We start from the raw sequence: 17257 nt of genomic DNA, 5'->3' as shown, positions 1-17257 counted from the left end.
ATTGATGGGGACATGCTGCACCGAGTGTGGGGGGAACTTGATTATCGGCTTGGTGTCTTCCGAATCACTAAAGGGGCACATATCGAACATTTGTGAATGCCTAAAAAAACTTTTTGAGTTTTTGTATGTGTGTGCAAAGCATTGTGAAAATATCTCAAATAATAAAGTTATTGTAGAGCTGTGAAATCGCTTCAATCATTTGTAATAACCCTGTATACTCCCAGAAAATTTATGGAATTAACTGCTTCCAGATGCTGACCTACTATTTTGTAGCTAAATGATAAGGGATCTATATTTCTATGTATTCACAGCACATTACACTTGTCTACATTGAGATTAAATTGTCATTCCCTGCACCATGCGTCAATTCGCTGCAGATCCTCCTGCATTTCAGTATAATTTTCCGTTGTTACAACCTCTCGATGTACCACAGCATCATCCACAAAAAGCCTCAATGAACTTCCGATGTCATCCACAAGGTCGTTTATGTATATTGTGAATAGCAACGGTCCTACGTCACTCCCCTGCGGCACACCTGAAATCACTCTTACTTCGGAAGACTTCTCTCCATTGCTGCGTTCTGTTATCTAGGAACTCTTCAATCCAACCACACAATTGGTCTGATAGTCCATATGCTCTTACTTTGTTCATTAAACGACTGTGGTAAACTGTATCAAACGCCTTGCGGAAGTCAAGAAACACGGCATCTACCCATGAACCCATGTCTATGGCCCTCTGAGTCTCGTGGACGAATAGCGCGAGCTGGGTTTCACACGATCGTCTTTTTTGAAACCAATGCTGATTCCTACAGAGTAGATTTCTAGTTTCCAGAAAAGTCATTATACTCGAACATAATACGTGTTCCAAAATTCTACAACTGGTCGACGTTAGAGATATAGGTCTATAGTTCTGCACATCTGTTTGACGCCCCTTCTTGAAAACGGGGATGACCTGTGTCCTTTTCCAATCCTTTGGAACGCTACGCTCTTCTAAGGACCTAAAGTACACAGCTGCAAGAAGGGGGGCAAGTTCCTTCGCGTACTCTGTGTAAAATCGAACTGGTATCCCATCAGGTCCAGCGGCCTTTCCTCTTCCCCTGTGAAACAGCTTTGGAAAAAGACATTTAGTATTTCGGCCTTTAGTCTGTCATCCTCTGTTTCAGTACCATTTTGGTCACAGGGTGTCTGGACATTTTGTTTTGGTCCACCTACCACTTTGACATAAGACCAAAATTTCTTAAGATTTTCTGCCAAGTCAGCACATAGAACTTTACTTTCGAATTCATTAAACGCCTCTCGCATAACCCTCCTCACACTACATTTCGCTTCGCGTAATTTTTGTTTGTCTGCAAGGCTTTGGTTCTGTTTATGGTTGCTGTGAAGTTCCCTTTGCTTCCACTTTTTTTTTCAGACGGAATTCACATCTGAGATAGTTGTGCCCTTAACAGTCACATTCAGAACAAACTGTCATTAAGGATGCCATTGGATGATGCTTCCTCCACAAAGCTGCGTAGACTATAAGACTGTATATGATGACAGTTTCTTTTTTTTCTTTTTTGCTGTGATGTAAGTAACAGAGGTAGCCTGAAAATGCCCAAGAGGGTGAAATTAGCCAATAGCTTAATCATGAAATATGATGTCAATTTTTTTTTTTGCTGTGATGTAATTAACAGAGGTAGCTTGAAAATGTACAAGGGGGCCAAATTAGCCAATAATTTAATCATGAAATAAAATGATTATCTTAAAAATAAAAACAACCTATACAGGAAAACGACTTTCCTCAAAAAAGTTTCTTCTTAAATTGGTTTTTGTGGCTTTTTCGTGTACCTTTTATTTCTTGCGGTTAACGTATTTCTGTTTTCGATTTAGACTACTTTCTCACTTTTTATACATACCATTTTCATGTTTTCGGCTGACTCTGCCAAATACAGAAGCCCCTGAAAATTTCACCAAAGTTTTCTCAACATCACAGGACGAAAAGCGTGGTGTCAATTTCCTACCCTCATTATTGTTAAAAAAGCTGCACACAAATCAAGTTTTACTTCTATGGAACGCATGAAGTTACTCTGTCCGTGGTAAAGTTATGTGACCCATCAAGAATCGCTGGTTTGTTTATATCTTTCGTACTTCACTGGTTCGATGTCGTTTGGTAGGCGTCACCTATTTTGAGTGGTGATGCGCAGTGGGCGTTGTGTGTGCTGTCTTCGTGGGAGGGAAACAATCGATCTGCAAGCTGAAACCTTCCGTTACTAGTAGGACAGTCCTCTGTGTTTATCCGCTGTGTTCAAATAGTAAGTTATGCCGTAATTTACGTACACTTTTACACAGAGTGACCTAGATAATGTTTGCTACACATAACTTTCAGACGCCCTAGTTTTATCCTCATCAACCATGTAGCTGTTGTTTAACTCACCATACCATTGAATATTTTGATAGATCAGGCTCAATATTAGTAAGATAACTTAGATTACTTAATTATACGTTTTCTAGAAGCCTTTCTGTTAAGTAGGTGTATGCATGCTTTGGACTTGAGTGTTAGATGTAGGTTAAATCTTGATTGTGGTGGCAGACTGATCGTTACTGTAGCCCATGGTCTAGGCTAGGGCGAAAGATAATTTGGTTGTGAGTTGGCGAAGCCAATGATCGTGAATGCCAAGTAAAGGTTATCGCAACAGGTTGACTAATAGCGTGGCCCTTTGCTTAAGATCATGGGGAATATTTTAAACGCACTTTGCCATATTTAACACTTTTCGCACAAACTAAAATTGCAAAATAAATTCAGAAAACTTATATTACATCTGACGAGTATTTGGTGCGCGGTATGTACATATACCTCACAAAAACTGCGAGAAAAGCACCGAGGTCCGATAGGTAACTTTTACCAGGTTTTGTACCCGTATTAGTTCGATGCACGGTCCAGGCCTGGGGTATATAACATGTTACTACCAAATTCTGAAATCCTGAATTAGCCTTTCGTGTATCTGGTTCTGATAGATTAAGAGAAACACTACCCTGTCCAAATGAAAACATCGTGGCACATAAGAAATTGGAGATGTAACAAATGAACAGCTTTTAAATCTCGAAGAAGCCATTGAAATAGAACTAGCCATTACGTAAGTCAGTCGTGAAATGCGTGAAAAGTAAACTATAACCCGAAACAGCAACACAGCATTACCATATGTAATTGTTTTAACGATGTCAGAAATTTGTACAGTGCTGTGTAAGGGAATCAGTTCTGAACTGATGCTTATTGGGTTGTTGTATATTAGGCCTACTAGGTATTTCATCAATTTTATTTGGTTACCTTTTGACAGGTTTGGTTTCATGTTTGATTCATGAGCAATATTTATGTACAGTGTCACAGTACCAAACTCTGCAAAATAAAAGCTACCTTCAACTCTTCACTTGTTTAGCTTTTAGACTGTGAAAGTAGACATACGCATAACTTCTTTCAATTTTTACCCTTAAGGTGGGTGCGGAATTGTAAATGATTCAATCTATCATGGCTGTGTTAGTTTATGCTCCTTCTCTTGGCTGAAAGATATTAACGACCCAATACCAGATAACTGCATTTGCCAGTCAAAACTTTAATTAAATGAAGAATGTAGAATTACAGTATTACACTTATCTCCTGGTTGTATGTAAGGCTCGTAGGCCATTACATGTGTCCCATGAAGTTGGCTGGCAAGTTGCTCATTGCAGTAATGTACAGAGAAAATGGTATAACCAAGTTGCGGAAGACAGTCAGTGGCTTTTGAGCTAAAGAGAGGGGGGGGGGGGGGGGGAGGGGTTCCTAAAAGTAGGAAATTGAGCAGCTGAGTTCCTCAACTCACCAGTATTTGAGAGAGATGCTGACTATGTTGGAGTGTGAAGGCCAGCAAACATGATTCAGTGGAACAGTTTGCTGTCCAGATACTGCACAGTGAAGAATGCAAGACTCCAGTTTGGCTGTTTGGTATAAAGTTCTTTAAAAAAAAAAATCATTAAATGACAGGAAATTGCAGAGTTTCCAAGTGTGTGTTGAAGTGGATTGTTGTTGAAGTCTTGTTTCCTATTTCTGTGGAAAGTGTCTTAGTTCAAATATGATACACATACACTTTCAGCCTTTACTAAAGGAATGTGAGGCAATGAAGGAATAGCATTCGTGTGTGTGGACTCTCCAGGTAGAAATATCAAAAATGTAGGAAAACAGATTTCTACTTACCATTAAGAAGACACGTCTGCAGACACACGCAATTAGTGTCCAACAGCTGTCTGTAGACAACATGGAACACAATTCCAGATGCTTATGTGATCAGTCTCTTTCCCTGATAGTAATAAAGTTCTTAAATAGTGTCTTCTATGTCTGCTGCTTGACAGGTGTTTTTTGTGGTTAATATTATCTTTTCCTACATGTTGGTATTCATGTGTATGGAATATTTGTGGCACTGGATAGAGTAACTTCTTGATGAGGATAGATCTTTTGATGAATTTTAAATTCATCCTTATAGTGATCTATATATGAGTCTTCACTGGGTAGATAATGTGTGTTGCTGTTGGCTACAGGTGCCTAAATATGCCTGGGAAATCATGGCATAGACTTCAAAGTACATCTCTGGCTTCAAAATTCCCAATATTTAAATTAATTGAATATCTGTGGGACCTCTTCATTTGTAATGTTCACATCCAACAGGCTTGGATAAAGCTGTAGACAACAAGTAACATGATTTCAGGTACTTAAGGTGATCAGTCTCTCTCTCCCTGGTAGTAATAGTGTATGTGCTTATAAGGTATGGGAAAGAGGAGTGTGGTCACTTGTTAATAAGATATCTGAGTATTTCAAATACTATTGTTTTGATTGTTCTCATAATCAGGAAATGCCAAGATCAAATTTGTAAGCAAACACTTTAGTTTTTCAGACAATGTGGCACATTATATCTTTCTTAGGTGCTGAATTCCACTTGTTACTCCTCTTTAGTACTCCCAAAGTTACACATCTGGTGGCTTGCTTGATATAATTTTGAATATCTTGAGGTGGTAAAATTGAAGTTTGCAGTACCAGCTGTTGGCTGTGACCCATGTCAAGACAGTGGACACCTCTATTTCAAGCTTATACAGCTTGGCGACCACGACAACACTAATTACACAGACACAAATAATACAGAAAATAATGAATCACAGAAATAAGTTGAAACCAAGGATTTTGGGTGGGAACAAACTAAATATTTGACAATCCTAATAACGAAGACATTCCAAAACATACTAATGTAAAAATGAAGCAGACAGAATCCTCGGTAATCAAAAATCCACAATTAAAACAGAGTATCATAAATTTCACTTGACTTACATAGTTAATACAAAGTCTACAGTATCACAAACCCAAAATTTGTCCATATAGTTTTGTCAAGAATCTCACCTCATCAATGTGGGTAAGCCAAACTCCAAGATGCCTATCAGCCGTAATCAAACATATATAAGCAACAATAACCCCAAGATATCATAAATTGGATCCACACAAATTTTGATACACAAGAAATACGCAATTGTGCACATAAATACTTGTACCATACATACTAAAATTTTAAAAAAAGCATAAAAAGGTACTTACCAACCAAAGTCAGACGACACAAATCTAGTGAGACCAAAATAATGTCAACACAATATTTCAAATGCCCACTCTAGACTTTGCAGACAAGGAACCCCTCTGGACAGAATTCCATTTATTGGTCCACAGACATTCCCACATATACTGGTCCATGGTGTGGGATGCAGCTACTTTGGTCAGTCTCATACATTATCAAAAACACAATGCTCCACACACTTGGCATTTAAACTGAAGAATTATAAGAATTTAATCATGGCCATTGTGTTGTCTCTCATTGTAGCATTCAGGGACCTACCTGTGAACTTCATTATCATATGCATAACGGACATACATACCAACCATTGATCTCCTACCATAAGCGGCTTACTGTACTGGTGATTAAAAAAAAAAAAAACTATTGCCTATAATTCCAAACATTAAAATAACTAACTAACTGCCACAAACTCTCCCATTATTATTCTCACAAACAGCACACAATAAGCCCAATGAATCACTTACAAACAATTTAGAAAACAAACATCTCGTGCTAAAGTGCCACCACATTGGTCTACTTCAACATGTCCTCTGCAAACACTATCCATTTCAAATACACTGTGCTACTGTGATGTTGTACAAAACACAGTTAAGTTGCAGGTCAAAGTGTATGCTTTGTTACTGTGAACTTTAGTTCATTCCCTAGAGTCCATACAAGACTGAATGCAAATGTGATGTCATTTTGGAATGTTATGAATGAATGTACTCAGTTACTTTGTTGAGAGTGAGTGTGACATTGTCACCAACTGCTCAGTAAGCTTTGAAGGCAAGTGATTGAGGGTACGTCTGATATTTCCCTGGGGTGGGATTAGAAAGTCAGAAGACTGAAGAGTAATTAGTGACGCTTATAAATATTATATGGTGGTAACAGAAGCAGATGACGACAAATACATTTATTTACTTATTTAAAGAAATAATCACCAATTCAGAATAAGAAAGATTACTGGCAGAGCTAAATGCAGTATACCATTAATAACCTTAATAGAATGAAAAAATTGCAAGAATTGGAGTAGTTCATGTTAAAATACTATTTTTCTGTAAGATACATTTACTAGTATCAAAATGTTAAGATACAGTTACGGACATGTTTTGACAATGGATTTCTTGAGCTTAGCATTACAGAGGAGAGAGAAAAAAAGAGCAGTGAGAAACTCTAAAGAGAGGATATTGTTGAATTTGGACTTTGAATCTGTAGAAAGAAGGCTGATTTCATCAGCATGTGAAGGCAAATTTAAATAGTCTCTAGCAAAATCTTTTGAAAAGTGCTGTCTGCATTGGAGCTAATTCACTTTTACTTCCAGCACTAATTAATTTTATAATTTTAGGAATGTTGTTATGGATTTGTTCTAGGTTTGCCAGGGGACAAAATCTGTGGATAATGAACAAAAAACTGTGAAATAGGTGAGAATGCAGATCTACAGAGAAATGGTTGATACGATCAGTAGAAATTCTGAAGCTGTGAAAGCCGACATATTGTTTATTCTTTAGCAATCATTTTGGAGCCTGATTATGTCAATTGTGTCTGTATGTTTTCCCTTGAGGCACAAAAGCAATTACATGTTTTGATACATATGTACAATATGTGGGTTTAGTTATGTATACATGTGGGTGATTTCATATTGATGGAAAAGTAATATTTTTAACCTGATTGTCTCAGATTTCTTTTAAGTTTGTTGCATTTCATGATCCAGTTAAGAGATGAAAGACTGCAAATTTGCAAAGCTGTATGACAATTGTGAGGACAGTTACAGGCCACCGAAGTTTGGAAAGTCTGTTAAATTTACACACTTGTTTCTCACTGTAAAAGTTTATAATTCAAATATATTGTATTGCTCCAGAATATTATCATGAATATGAAGACAGAACACTAAAGGAATCATGTCCAAAAAAATTTCATTTTTTGAAAAATTGAAGGAGTATTTTTTGTGGTGTGAAAGGGGAAGGTCAGTAATTTGCATTTAACAATTCTTAGAAACCAATTATGTTGCACATAAGTATAAAGCTGTACTCGTTAGATTTTCAGTGATATAGGTTTCATTGCTGTATTGGAATGAGTATGTGATGTACATGTAAATCTTTCACAATTTCCAAACATAGGTAACCTATACCTTACCTCTCAACTGTTGTATACCTCTACAGATTGACAGTTTTCCATCTCTTATCTGGGCCATTGAATGCACCAAATTTGAGTAGGGCTCATTAAGCGGTGCATTGAGTTGACATGGAATTACTCATTTGTTAGTCCTGTAAACATGTGACATGTTCACATTACTTTTATTTCTGAGTACTGTTTTTGGTTTATTGAATTTCTGTAAACATTCTTATTCTTTTTCATGTATGCTGTAAATAATTTTGGCACTTGGAAATATATTTTGTTGCAGTTGTGTATTTTGGAATTACTTCTGAAGAATTTTAAAAAAATATGGCTGATCCAGGATTTCCAAGTCAGCACGTGACAACAACAGGCACAACAACAGTTACAAATACAACTGTTTCACCAGTTATTCGTTTTGATAAAACTTATATCAAGACAACTCCGGGCATCTTGAAAGTGGCTCAGATAGTAAGTGCTTTCATAATTTAAAAGCTCTTATGCAATTTATATTGTTCGTCAAACCCAATATTGTAAATTGTCATGTGTAATCTTGTACTGGATTCAAAATGGATGCTTTCTTTAGTATTACAAAATTGCACAGCAGATAATTGTGGATAGTTCAGTGTTCCAAATTTGAACTCCCATTACATTTAGAAGAGATCTAAAAGAAATGCTGAATTAAAAACATGTAGTTCCTGCATGTTTCATTATATTTTAGCCTCCTAGTGCTGATTCGACAGAAAGTAAGGTTAGTAAGTAATCCTAAAATGATCGTTACTTTGCATTACTATAGTATCCATATCGCCGTTGTGTGTCATATTACATTTTAAGTGACTGTGCATTTCCTTATGCAATGGCTAAGAATCTTATATCCTTGTGTTAATGTGTATTGAAGGCAGTTACTTCCCTTTTACATGGCCAGACCAGACAATTATTAGGAAATTATTGCTGTGACAAACAATAGTTTGTGTGAAGACAGTGTTGGCACATTGCACGTTTAGTTCAGTTGCTGACACATCTACATCTGTACTCTGCAAACCACTGTGAGGTACATAGCAGACAGTATGTTCCATTGTATCAGTGGTTTCGGTTCCTTCCTGTTGTATTCACACATGGCATATGGGAAGAATGATGTTTGAATGCCACCAAGTGTTCATTAACCATTTTAATCATATCCTCACAATCAGTGTATGAGCAATACATAGGGGTTTGTATTGGGTCTCTAGTGTAATAATTTAAAACCGGTTTTTGAAACTTTGTTAGTAGACTCTCAGGATAGTTTGTCTATCTACAAGAGTCTGTCCATTCAGTTCCTACAGTCTCTCTCTGACACTCCCACAGATTAATGAAACCTGTGACAATTCGTGCTGTCCTTCTCTGTTCAGTATTCCACATTTGTCCTATCTGGCACGGATCCCACACACTTGAGCAGTGGTCTAGATCTGGCCGCATGAGTGATTTCTAAGGAATCTCCTATCGAAACAAGTTGGTCCATTATAATACGAGACATAATGTAGGTCGAATGAATGATGATACAGCTACAGTAGTTTGGTTAGAGTTGTAAGCTTAGCAGTTAAGCTTCACCAGGTAGCCATTGCTATGCGTCTGGTGCTCCGTCTGTATTTATACGGGTACCCTTCCTTTTTAAAGTGCTTCGTCTGGTTTGAATTGATTGCTTATTTTTCTTCAATCTGATAAGTGCCGTTGTTTGTTATAGGTGTTTACGTCACTCTAAGCTGAAAATGCATTACTGTATTGTGCCATGCATTGTTTGTCGCTTTCTGATAAAGAGTGTTTCCGCCGGCCTGTTGCCGCTCGCCGCATGGCTTGCTTTCGTGCACGGTACCGCCGCTTACAATAAAAAAATAAATAAATCAATAAAATAAAAAAGAAGAGTCGTCTCAATAGCGAAACAATGGCAAGAGACTGCTATTTGTTGTTACTTACACTGCTGCTTTCTTTGATAATGATCAACAAGAACCAAATAATAGACTGCATATGATAGATGATGTTCTGAACAAGAGTTTAGTGAAAATTTTTCTCCGTTTGAAAATCTTTGCAGACACTTCTTTTAGTACGTTACATTCTGCACCGAAATTAGTCATCTTAGATTTAAAAATCTAGTCTATTGCCGCCGTGCTTCATTTCTGACTGTATCACTATTAGGCATAAGAATAATACAAATATAAACATGACATGATGTGTATTCTTCCCTGTTTGCTGTTGTCTCACTCTAGTTTCGTAGTTTATTAGGCAGACAGGATTTAAATGAGATAGCTGCAAACACGAAAGAATACATGACAAAATGTTTTTATTCGTATTATACTTATGGTGAAGAGAATACTGCATGTGATTCACAATTCATTAAAGTTCCTATTAGCAACCATCTCTTCTCACAGGTAGGAAAAAATTCAGAACGTAGAGTTTCCCATATTGACAAACATCCCAAACAGTCTTGCCAGTCGGATTTTCGTAGTACATTGAAATGCTGCTACATTCGAAGATGAACAGTACGGAATTTGTATTCTGGAATCATTCTGTATTTCCTTCGTTGGATAATGTATGAAAATGCATTGGTCGAAACTCGGGACAGAGAAAAAAGCTCTTCTTCCACTTTTTTTTTTTTTTCCTCCAGAGCTTTTGGCACCAGTACTTATCTTTGTGCCTGCAAAGCATGCCTGTGTAGCGCTACATATATTCTACGGCAGAAGTTAGTTTTGGCGGCACCTACCAACATTTTTCAGAACTTCTGCTTACTTTGCACTCGATTCTCAGCCACAGGCGGTTTTTTGGATTACAAAAACTGGAAAAAAAGTGCGGCTTAGATTCAAGTAAATATGGAAAATTTCCTGGGGCATACCCGACGTTACTTCTGTGTCTGATGACTCTCCATCCAATATAATGTACTGAGTCCTCCCTACCAAAAAGTCCTCTGTTGAGTTAAAAGCTTCACATTATACCCCATATGATCATACTTTTGACAATAAGCGTAGGTGCAGTATTGAGTCAAATGCTTTTCGGAAATCAAGAAATACTGCATCTACCTTCATTCCTTAGGTTAGTTAGGTTTAAGTAGTTCGAAGTTCTAGGGGACTGATGACCTCAGATATTGAGTCCCATAGTGCTCAGAGCCATTTGAACTAAAGAGAATTTGTTGAGAAATAATTCCTCTGCCAGCCGCCACAAGGAATCCAGTGTGTGTGTGACCTTGTTTGACTCAAGCTGGTTCATAGTGTGCATGAAGGGGCAGACAGTGCAAGCTTACACTAAGCCTTGGTGTTTTTGTTCAGTACCAGACAACTGCACAGAGACAGTTTGCGAAAATTAATAATTGCTTTTAATAAATGACGAGGATTCATTGACTGAAAAGTTCTTTGAATCTGAAAACTGTGCTGTTTATTCAGCAAGAAAAAGAAATGAAATGAAGTGTCCTTTACAAGTTTGTAAGCATTTAATATAATTGTGCTAATAGTTCATAGAATTGAATTGGTGTGCAATAAAATTCAGTATTTCGGAACACATGCAAAATTTCTCTCCATAATTCATGTAACACAAAATACTGATCTGTCATAACAAAAATTAAAATAACAAAATGCTGCTAAACAAGTGCTATAGCCTTACAATCAACTGAAATATAAGTTGAAGTTCCAAAGTATCAAGACTAAAAAGTCCAGGCAACTATAAAACTGGCTTATAGTGCTCCAAAGTGAGTCGGAAACTCACACAGAGTTTTCTAAAACTGAAACCAGTAGTGAATTTATGAAGTTCGGAACACACAAAATATTTCTATCATGTGAAACTGTGCAAACTCATGTTCTTCATAACGTAAGTTATTCAGACTGATTGACCAATTGGAACTGAGTGATCCAACATGTTCTTGGGAAAACAGTGTTTTGGGTGGTTCAAAAAATTCAAAAGTGGTGATTTTGATGTGGAAAAACGATGAGTGCAGAAACTACAAAAAAAGTTCGAAGACAACAAATTGCAGGTCTTATTGGATGAACATAATACTCACTCAACAGGAACTCTCAGAACAATTGAATGTGACGCAGAAATCCATTTCTCTTCGGTTGAAAGGTTTAGAAAGTGGGAAAATGGGTTCTGTTTGAAAAAAAAAGATAGCAAGCAAATCGAAACAAAAGTTGTGAAATGCTACTTGCCAGATACAAAAGAGTAGTTTCTCCAACAAATAGTGACAGGTGATGAAAAATGGGTATATTTTAGAATCCTAAGTGTCATAAATTGTGGGTGAATCCAGGCAAACGATCGGCATCTACTGCAAGACCAAATTGCTGTGGAAAGAAGACAATGCTATGTGTTTCATGGAATCAGAAAGGTGTCATCCATTATGAGCTCCAAAAACCTGGTGAAACCGTTAACACTGATTGCTGCCAACAGCAAATGATCGAGCATTAAGCGAAAAACAACTGGATTATGGAAAAAGGCAACAGTCATATTGCTCCATGATAAAAGCCCTGTCACACACAGCAAAATGGGTCAGGGAAATGATAGAGGTGCTCAGTTGGGAAATACTAGGGCATGCGGCTTATTCTCCAGGCTTGGCTCCATCCGATTATCACCTGTTTGAATCACTGGGACACGCTCTCGCTGAACAACACTTCAGTTTGTATGGAAATGTACGAAAATGGCTTGCTGACTGGTTTGCTTCAAAGGAAGAACTGCTTTTTTGGTGTGGCATTCATAGCCTGTTGGAGAGTTGGGAGAAATGTATAAGTAGCAATAGAGATTATTTTGAATAAAATATTGTTTATCTGTTTTAAGCAACAAACATGTAGTTATTACAACCAAATTCCAGTTTCATACTTCTACACCTGGTACACATCATAGCCAGCAGATTGTCTCAAGTGTTTCATAGACAAATAATTTTGGGGCACCATTTAAATTTTACACAGAAAACACATCAGTAGTGGACCTCAGTATGAGCCTTTTAATGTTGGTCACACTCAGACCTTTCAAATGAACATAAAATATAAGATATGTAAATAAGATAAAATTCTGACAGGTATGGCCACCTCAACTTGTGCTTCTTTCAGCTGCAACCACTCTTGCAATCCAGGTGGCACAAAATTTAGATAACAGGCAAGTTTATTATTGGTCAGTTAGTTTTGTTAGTAATGACTTAGCGCTACTATTTGAGTATGTGATGATGAAGGTTAGGTATAGGTTGTTACAGATCTGCTTTCATAATGTCTTCTGCATTGATTAATATTCTGTGTCAATTAAAGTGGATTTTGGTCATATGGGTGAATTCAAAGGTGCAATGAATTCATCTCATTGATACAGAGCATTTGTGGTTTGTAGTTTTAACATAGGTTGTCAGGAACATGTTGATTGGTTTTATAGCAAATATGCAGCAGTCTGCATATGGCAGTTAGAAGGGCTTGCACAGCTGCCAGACAATACCTTCATCCATCTATCAACATATGAGAATTCATCTTCATTTATGTTCCACCTTTTGGAAGTTCCCACTACTGTTAGCATATACCTGTCCTTGGTTGAAACTTAATGGGCGCTTTTGTTTTAAAACGCTTGTCAACCAGTGACTGACAAGTGAAAAGTGCCCTGAATAGGTAGCCAATGAAACACAGTTGTTACTCATTCATATTTAGATACAGTCTTTCACCTTGTCACTTTATTTTCTGTAAACTTAAAAGTGCGTGTAAATAGTCTTTGGGCAAGATACAACATAGTGAACTGATGCTTATATTTACTTGGATGTTCTGTGGTTCCTACTGGACCAGTCAGATTGTGTGAAACTTTGCACTCATTCCCTCTGTATTTATTTTTATTTTGCCAGATTCCTTGAATGAAGGGTAACTTTCCTTAAGCTGAAGAAATTTTGAAGATACCCAATTACAAAATTTAAATATACTCAGTCCAGTCATGCTAATGCAACCACTGTTAGAAGCCTGAATATAACCACCTTTCGCAGCACAGACATGCAGGAAGATGGTTAATGTAGTTCTGGAAGGTAATGACAGGCATGTGGAGCCAGGCCAGCTCCAGTGCTGTGGCCAGCTGTGCTATTCTTGGTTGAGGATCCAAGGCACAATCTTCCCAATTGAGGTGATCCCCCAGATTCTTGATTGGGTGTAAATCTGGGGAGTCTGGTGCCCAGGGAAGTGTGTTAAACTCATTCTGTTGCTCTTTGAACTACACTGCAACTTATGACACAATGCATTACCCTGCTGGCAGATGCCATTGTGCCTAGGAAAAAACAAACTGCATGTAGGGGGTGGACATGGTCCCCAAGGATACCTGCATACTTGGGTTGATCCATTGTGCCTTCCAGAATGAAGAGATCACCCAGGGAATGCCATAAAAACATTCCCCATACCTTAAGGATCCCTCTTCTGGCCTAGACCCCTCTGAAGATTGTCGCAATCATACACGCCAATGGCTATCTGTCCAGTAGTGCATAAACTGCGACTCATCCGAAAAGGCCACCTGCTCCCACTCAGTGGATGTCTAGTAGCGGTACTGGTGTACAAATTGCAGCCTTCATCACTGACGAACAGCAGTCGGCATGTGTGCATGATTCAGGCGCACACTGCAGAAGCTCATATGCAGCAATTTTCACTGAATAATCATTGAAGAGAGACTGTTGGTAGCCCCTTTGTTCATCTGGGCAGTCAGTTGCTCAACGGTTGCACATCTGTTTGCCTGTACACACTTCCATAGCTGTTGTTAACATGTCATCTGTTGCCCGTGGTGCACCATAGTTGCTTTGGGGGCAGTTTTGGATAACAACATTTTGCCGTGTCCGGTATACATTAAACATGACAGCATGCAAACAGTTTCAGAAAGGCTTCCACCCTTGACCTGAAAGCCAGTGATCATGCCGTTCTGGATGTCAGATAAATTCCTCCATTTCTGCATTATGACTGACTATGACTATGACACTGTTTTCTGCATCCTTGACACACTTCATGTACCCTCCAGTTAGTGCTGCCACCTGTTGTCGGAGAGTGGTTATTGCACATTGATGTTGGACATAGGCGGTGGTCACATTAATGTAACCAGACCATGTACATGAACATCTTACGGTTAATCCAAAAGCCAATCATGTAAATGGTCACCATATTATCCTGCTTACTGTGGACACTTTGATTCTGAACTGTTCCTTGCTGACATTTAGCTTGTTCTAGTTGTTAGGCAAGAAAGTGTGCTTCTATAAGTACAGTTCACTTCATATACTTAAGTAGTGTTAAGAGCCTGTTACAGTTTTAAAATTTGCTCTAACAAGTTATCTTCTTTTGCAGATTTTCAATCTGATTGGTTTCATATGCATCTCTGTATCTTACCAGTGGTGGCAGTCACGTGGTGGCTGGTTTAATACAGTCTCAATGACAGGATTCTGGTTCACGGGGATTATGCTGCTGTTTTACTTGTTTCACGTCATTGAGAAGTTCTACAAGGTTCCATGGCTAAAAATTGTAAGAAAATATATTAATCTCTTTGTGGTTGTTCAGTGTGTGTATTACTAAATTTGAAAAATGGTTTTAGCAAAATGTTCCAGATCACAAACTGCACTTCTCTTTACATTAATGTGTGAAGTTCTTATAATACAAGCATTCATACCCACATTCTACCGTGACAATTATTGTAACTAAAATAACTGATAGGTGTTAGTTCAAGGCCCTCTTGGATAATTGTGTAACATAGGATGCTCTCTAAGAAATTAAGTCTCCATTGCCAATTGATTATTTGTGATCAGGTGTTGAAATGTTTCCCAGGTTAGGACAGCCTTTTATCATACTGCCATTGAAATGATACTGATGAAATTTTTCAAGGAATCAATATTACGAAGCATTTTGTAACTGTAGCTGGGGTTGTATAAGAACTGACCATGTAATCATCTGTTATGTCATTGACAACTAGCGAAAGTAGGAGCTCAAACCATTCATTAGAGGGGCTGGACAACAGTGTAAGTCTCTAATTTCATTGTAAAGTGCTGTACATGACAAAGATTTCTCAATTACACGTTCATTTTTGCCACGTTTTGCAACACCTCTAGCATTCTAAAGTGATTCACTGCTCACGAGAAGCATCTCAGTAACAGTTTCAACACAAGCTAGAGGTCAAATCTCTAGATCTTTCGTTGTAGTAGAAAAGTCTTGGAGGGCTGTTTACCTGAAGATCTGAGTGTGCTTTCACGTGATGGCTTGAAATGATTCTCACTTACTTGTTTTCTCTAAGACGCTTGTCCCAGATATTGTCCTCTGTAAGGGCTGTTGCCCTTGAAAACAGACTAGAGAGTGTTGTTTAATGCACTACATGCAATTTACCATAGTGTCTTGTTCCATGATGATATTTCAGTGTAGTCTTTTCTGGCCACCTTCAGGTGAATACTGATGAAAATGCACTGATCTCGTGCATTTAAGAGCCTGCTCGTGCACGTGTGGTGCATGCAGCTGTTGTTGTGCATGTGCTGCTAGAGCAAATGCTTTTCTGCTACAACTCTTTGTGCCCACCATGGTGAAAGCTCATCTCATCAGTATCAAGTATATTGTCTTCCCACTGTAAAACATAGAACGATGCCAGCTATGCAGAGCATGAAGTTTTTCAGTGACCTGATTTTATGCAGAAGTTGATAAGCAACTCTGACAATTGTCTATTTGAACTGATTCACTGATGATGCAGCTTGAAAAGTTTGACTTAGGGGTCAAAATTCTTGTTTTTGTGTTTCATCAAATGCCCAGTAGCTATAAAATGTTCGGCCATAGCAGACTTAATGTCTTGCAGAAGGTGAATACGTCACTGATGTCCTACAGTGCGCTTCTGCAATGTCATTTGCCCTATATAAGATTGCCACTTTTGCATGGAATCCTGTAAGTACCTGCCGTGTGCAACTGTGTCATCTTTGACATATCTCAAAAGTGTTGAGATTTTGGAAGAATGATGAAAGATTACTTATTCTTCTTAATATTCTGCCTATTTTTGCTGAAACATTTCCTACATATGGTAGATAAGCAGTTGCTTTGATGAGCTCATCCTCATCCTTGTTCTGTTCTTTGTATGCCTGTAGTGCTCTGTACGTGCTGAGATGAATATCCATTCTTCAGAAATACACTTTACGGATGTTAGAGTTCGATTTGCAGATTATTAGTATCTGAGATAGTATGGGCTTAGTGAATTAAGGTTTTAAGAATGCCTTTCATTTGCCAGATGGTGGAGATTAGTAGCTTGTAAGTAAAGTTCTGTATGAATTGGTTTTCGAAATACCGAATGCCCAAAGTGTACTCTTGCCATTATGTCGCAATTAAGATGTCTAAAAGCAGTAACCAACCATCTTTTTCAATCTCCATAGTAAAAATTATGTTTTCATGTATGGAGTTGAGATTTTGAAGGAACTCTAGGAGACTGTCCAAACCCTAAGGACAAACTATAAAAGTGTCAGTATATTGCCAAAATACTGTTGGTTTTAAAATACGTAGCTGAGGTAAGTGCTTGCTCCTCCAAATCTTCCATAAAAAGATTGGCCACAAGGGGAGTCAAAGGGCTCCCCATGCTGACACCATCAGA

The 17257-nt window shown here is 38.0% G+C and overlaps 1 protein-coding gene across 1 annotated transcript in view; it reads left to right on the top strand.

Moving 5' to 3' along the window:
- The first annotated feature begins 2139 nt into the window (after positions 1-2139).
- The window catches only part of LOC124595332 (CKLF-like MARVEL transmembrane domain-containing protein 8), a 40457-nt gene continuing 25339 nt past the window's right edge, over positions 2140-17257 (top strand). The window contains exons 1-3 of the mRNA XM_047134038.1: positions 2140-2290; positions 7998-8179; positions 14995-15168. Of these exons, the coding sequence (XP_046989994.1) occupies positions 8039-8179; positions 14995-15168 (315 nt within the window). The 5' untranslated portion in view covers positions 2140-2290; positions 7998-8038. The remainder of the gene's footprint in view (positions 2291-7997; positions 8180-14994; positions 15169-17257) is intronic.

This window comes from Schistocerca americana, chromosome 2 (assembly GCF_021461395.2).
Source record: "Schistocerca americana isolate TAMUIC-IGC-003095 chromosome 2, iqSchAmer2.1, whole genome shotgun sequence".
Taxonomy (NCBI): Eukaryota; Metazoa; Arthropoda; class Insecta; order Orthoptera; family Acrididae; genus Schistocerca; species Schistocerca americana.
This window is presented reverse-complemented; position numbering and strand designations above follow the sequence as displayed.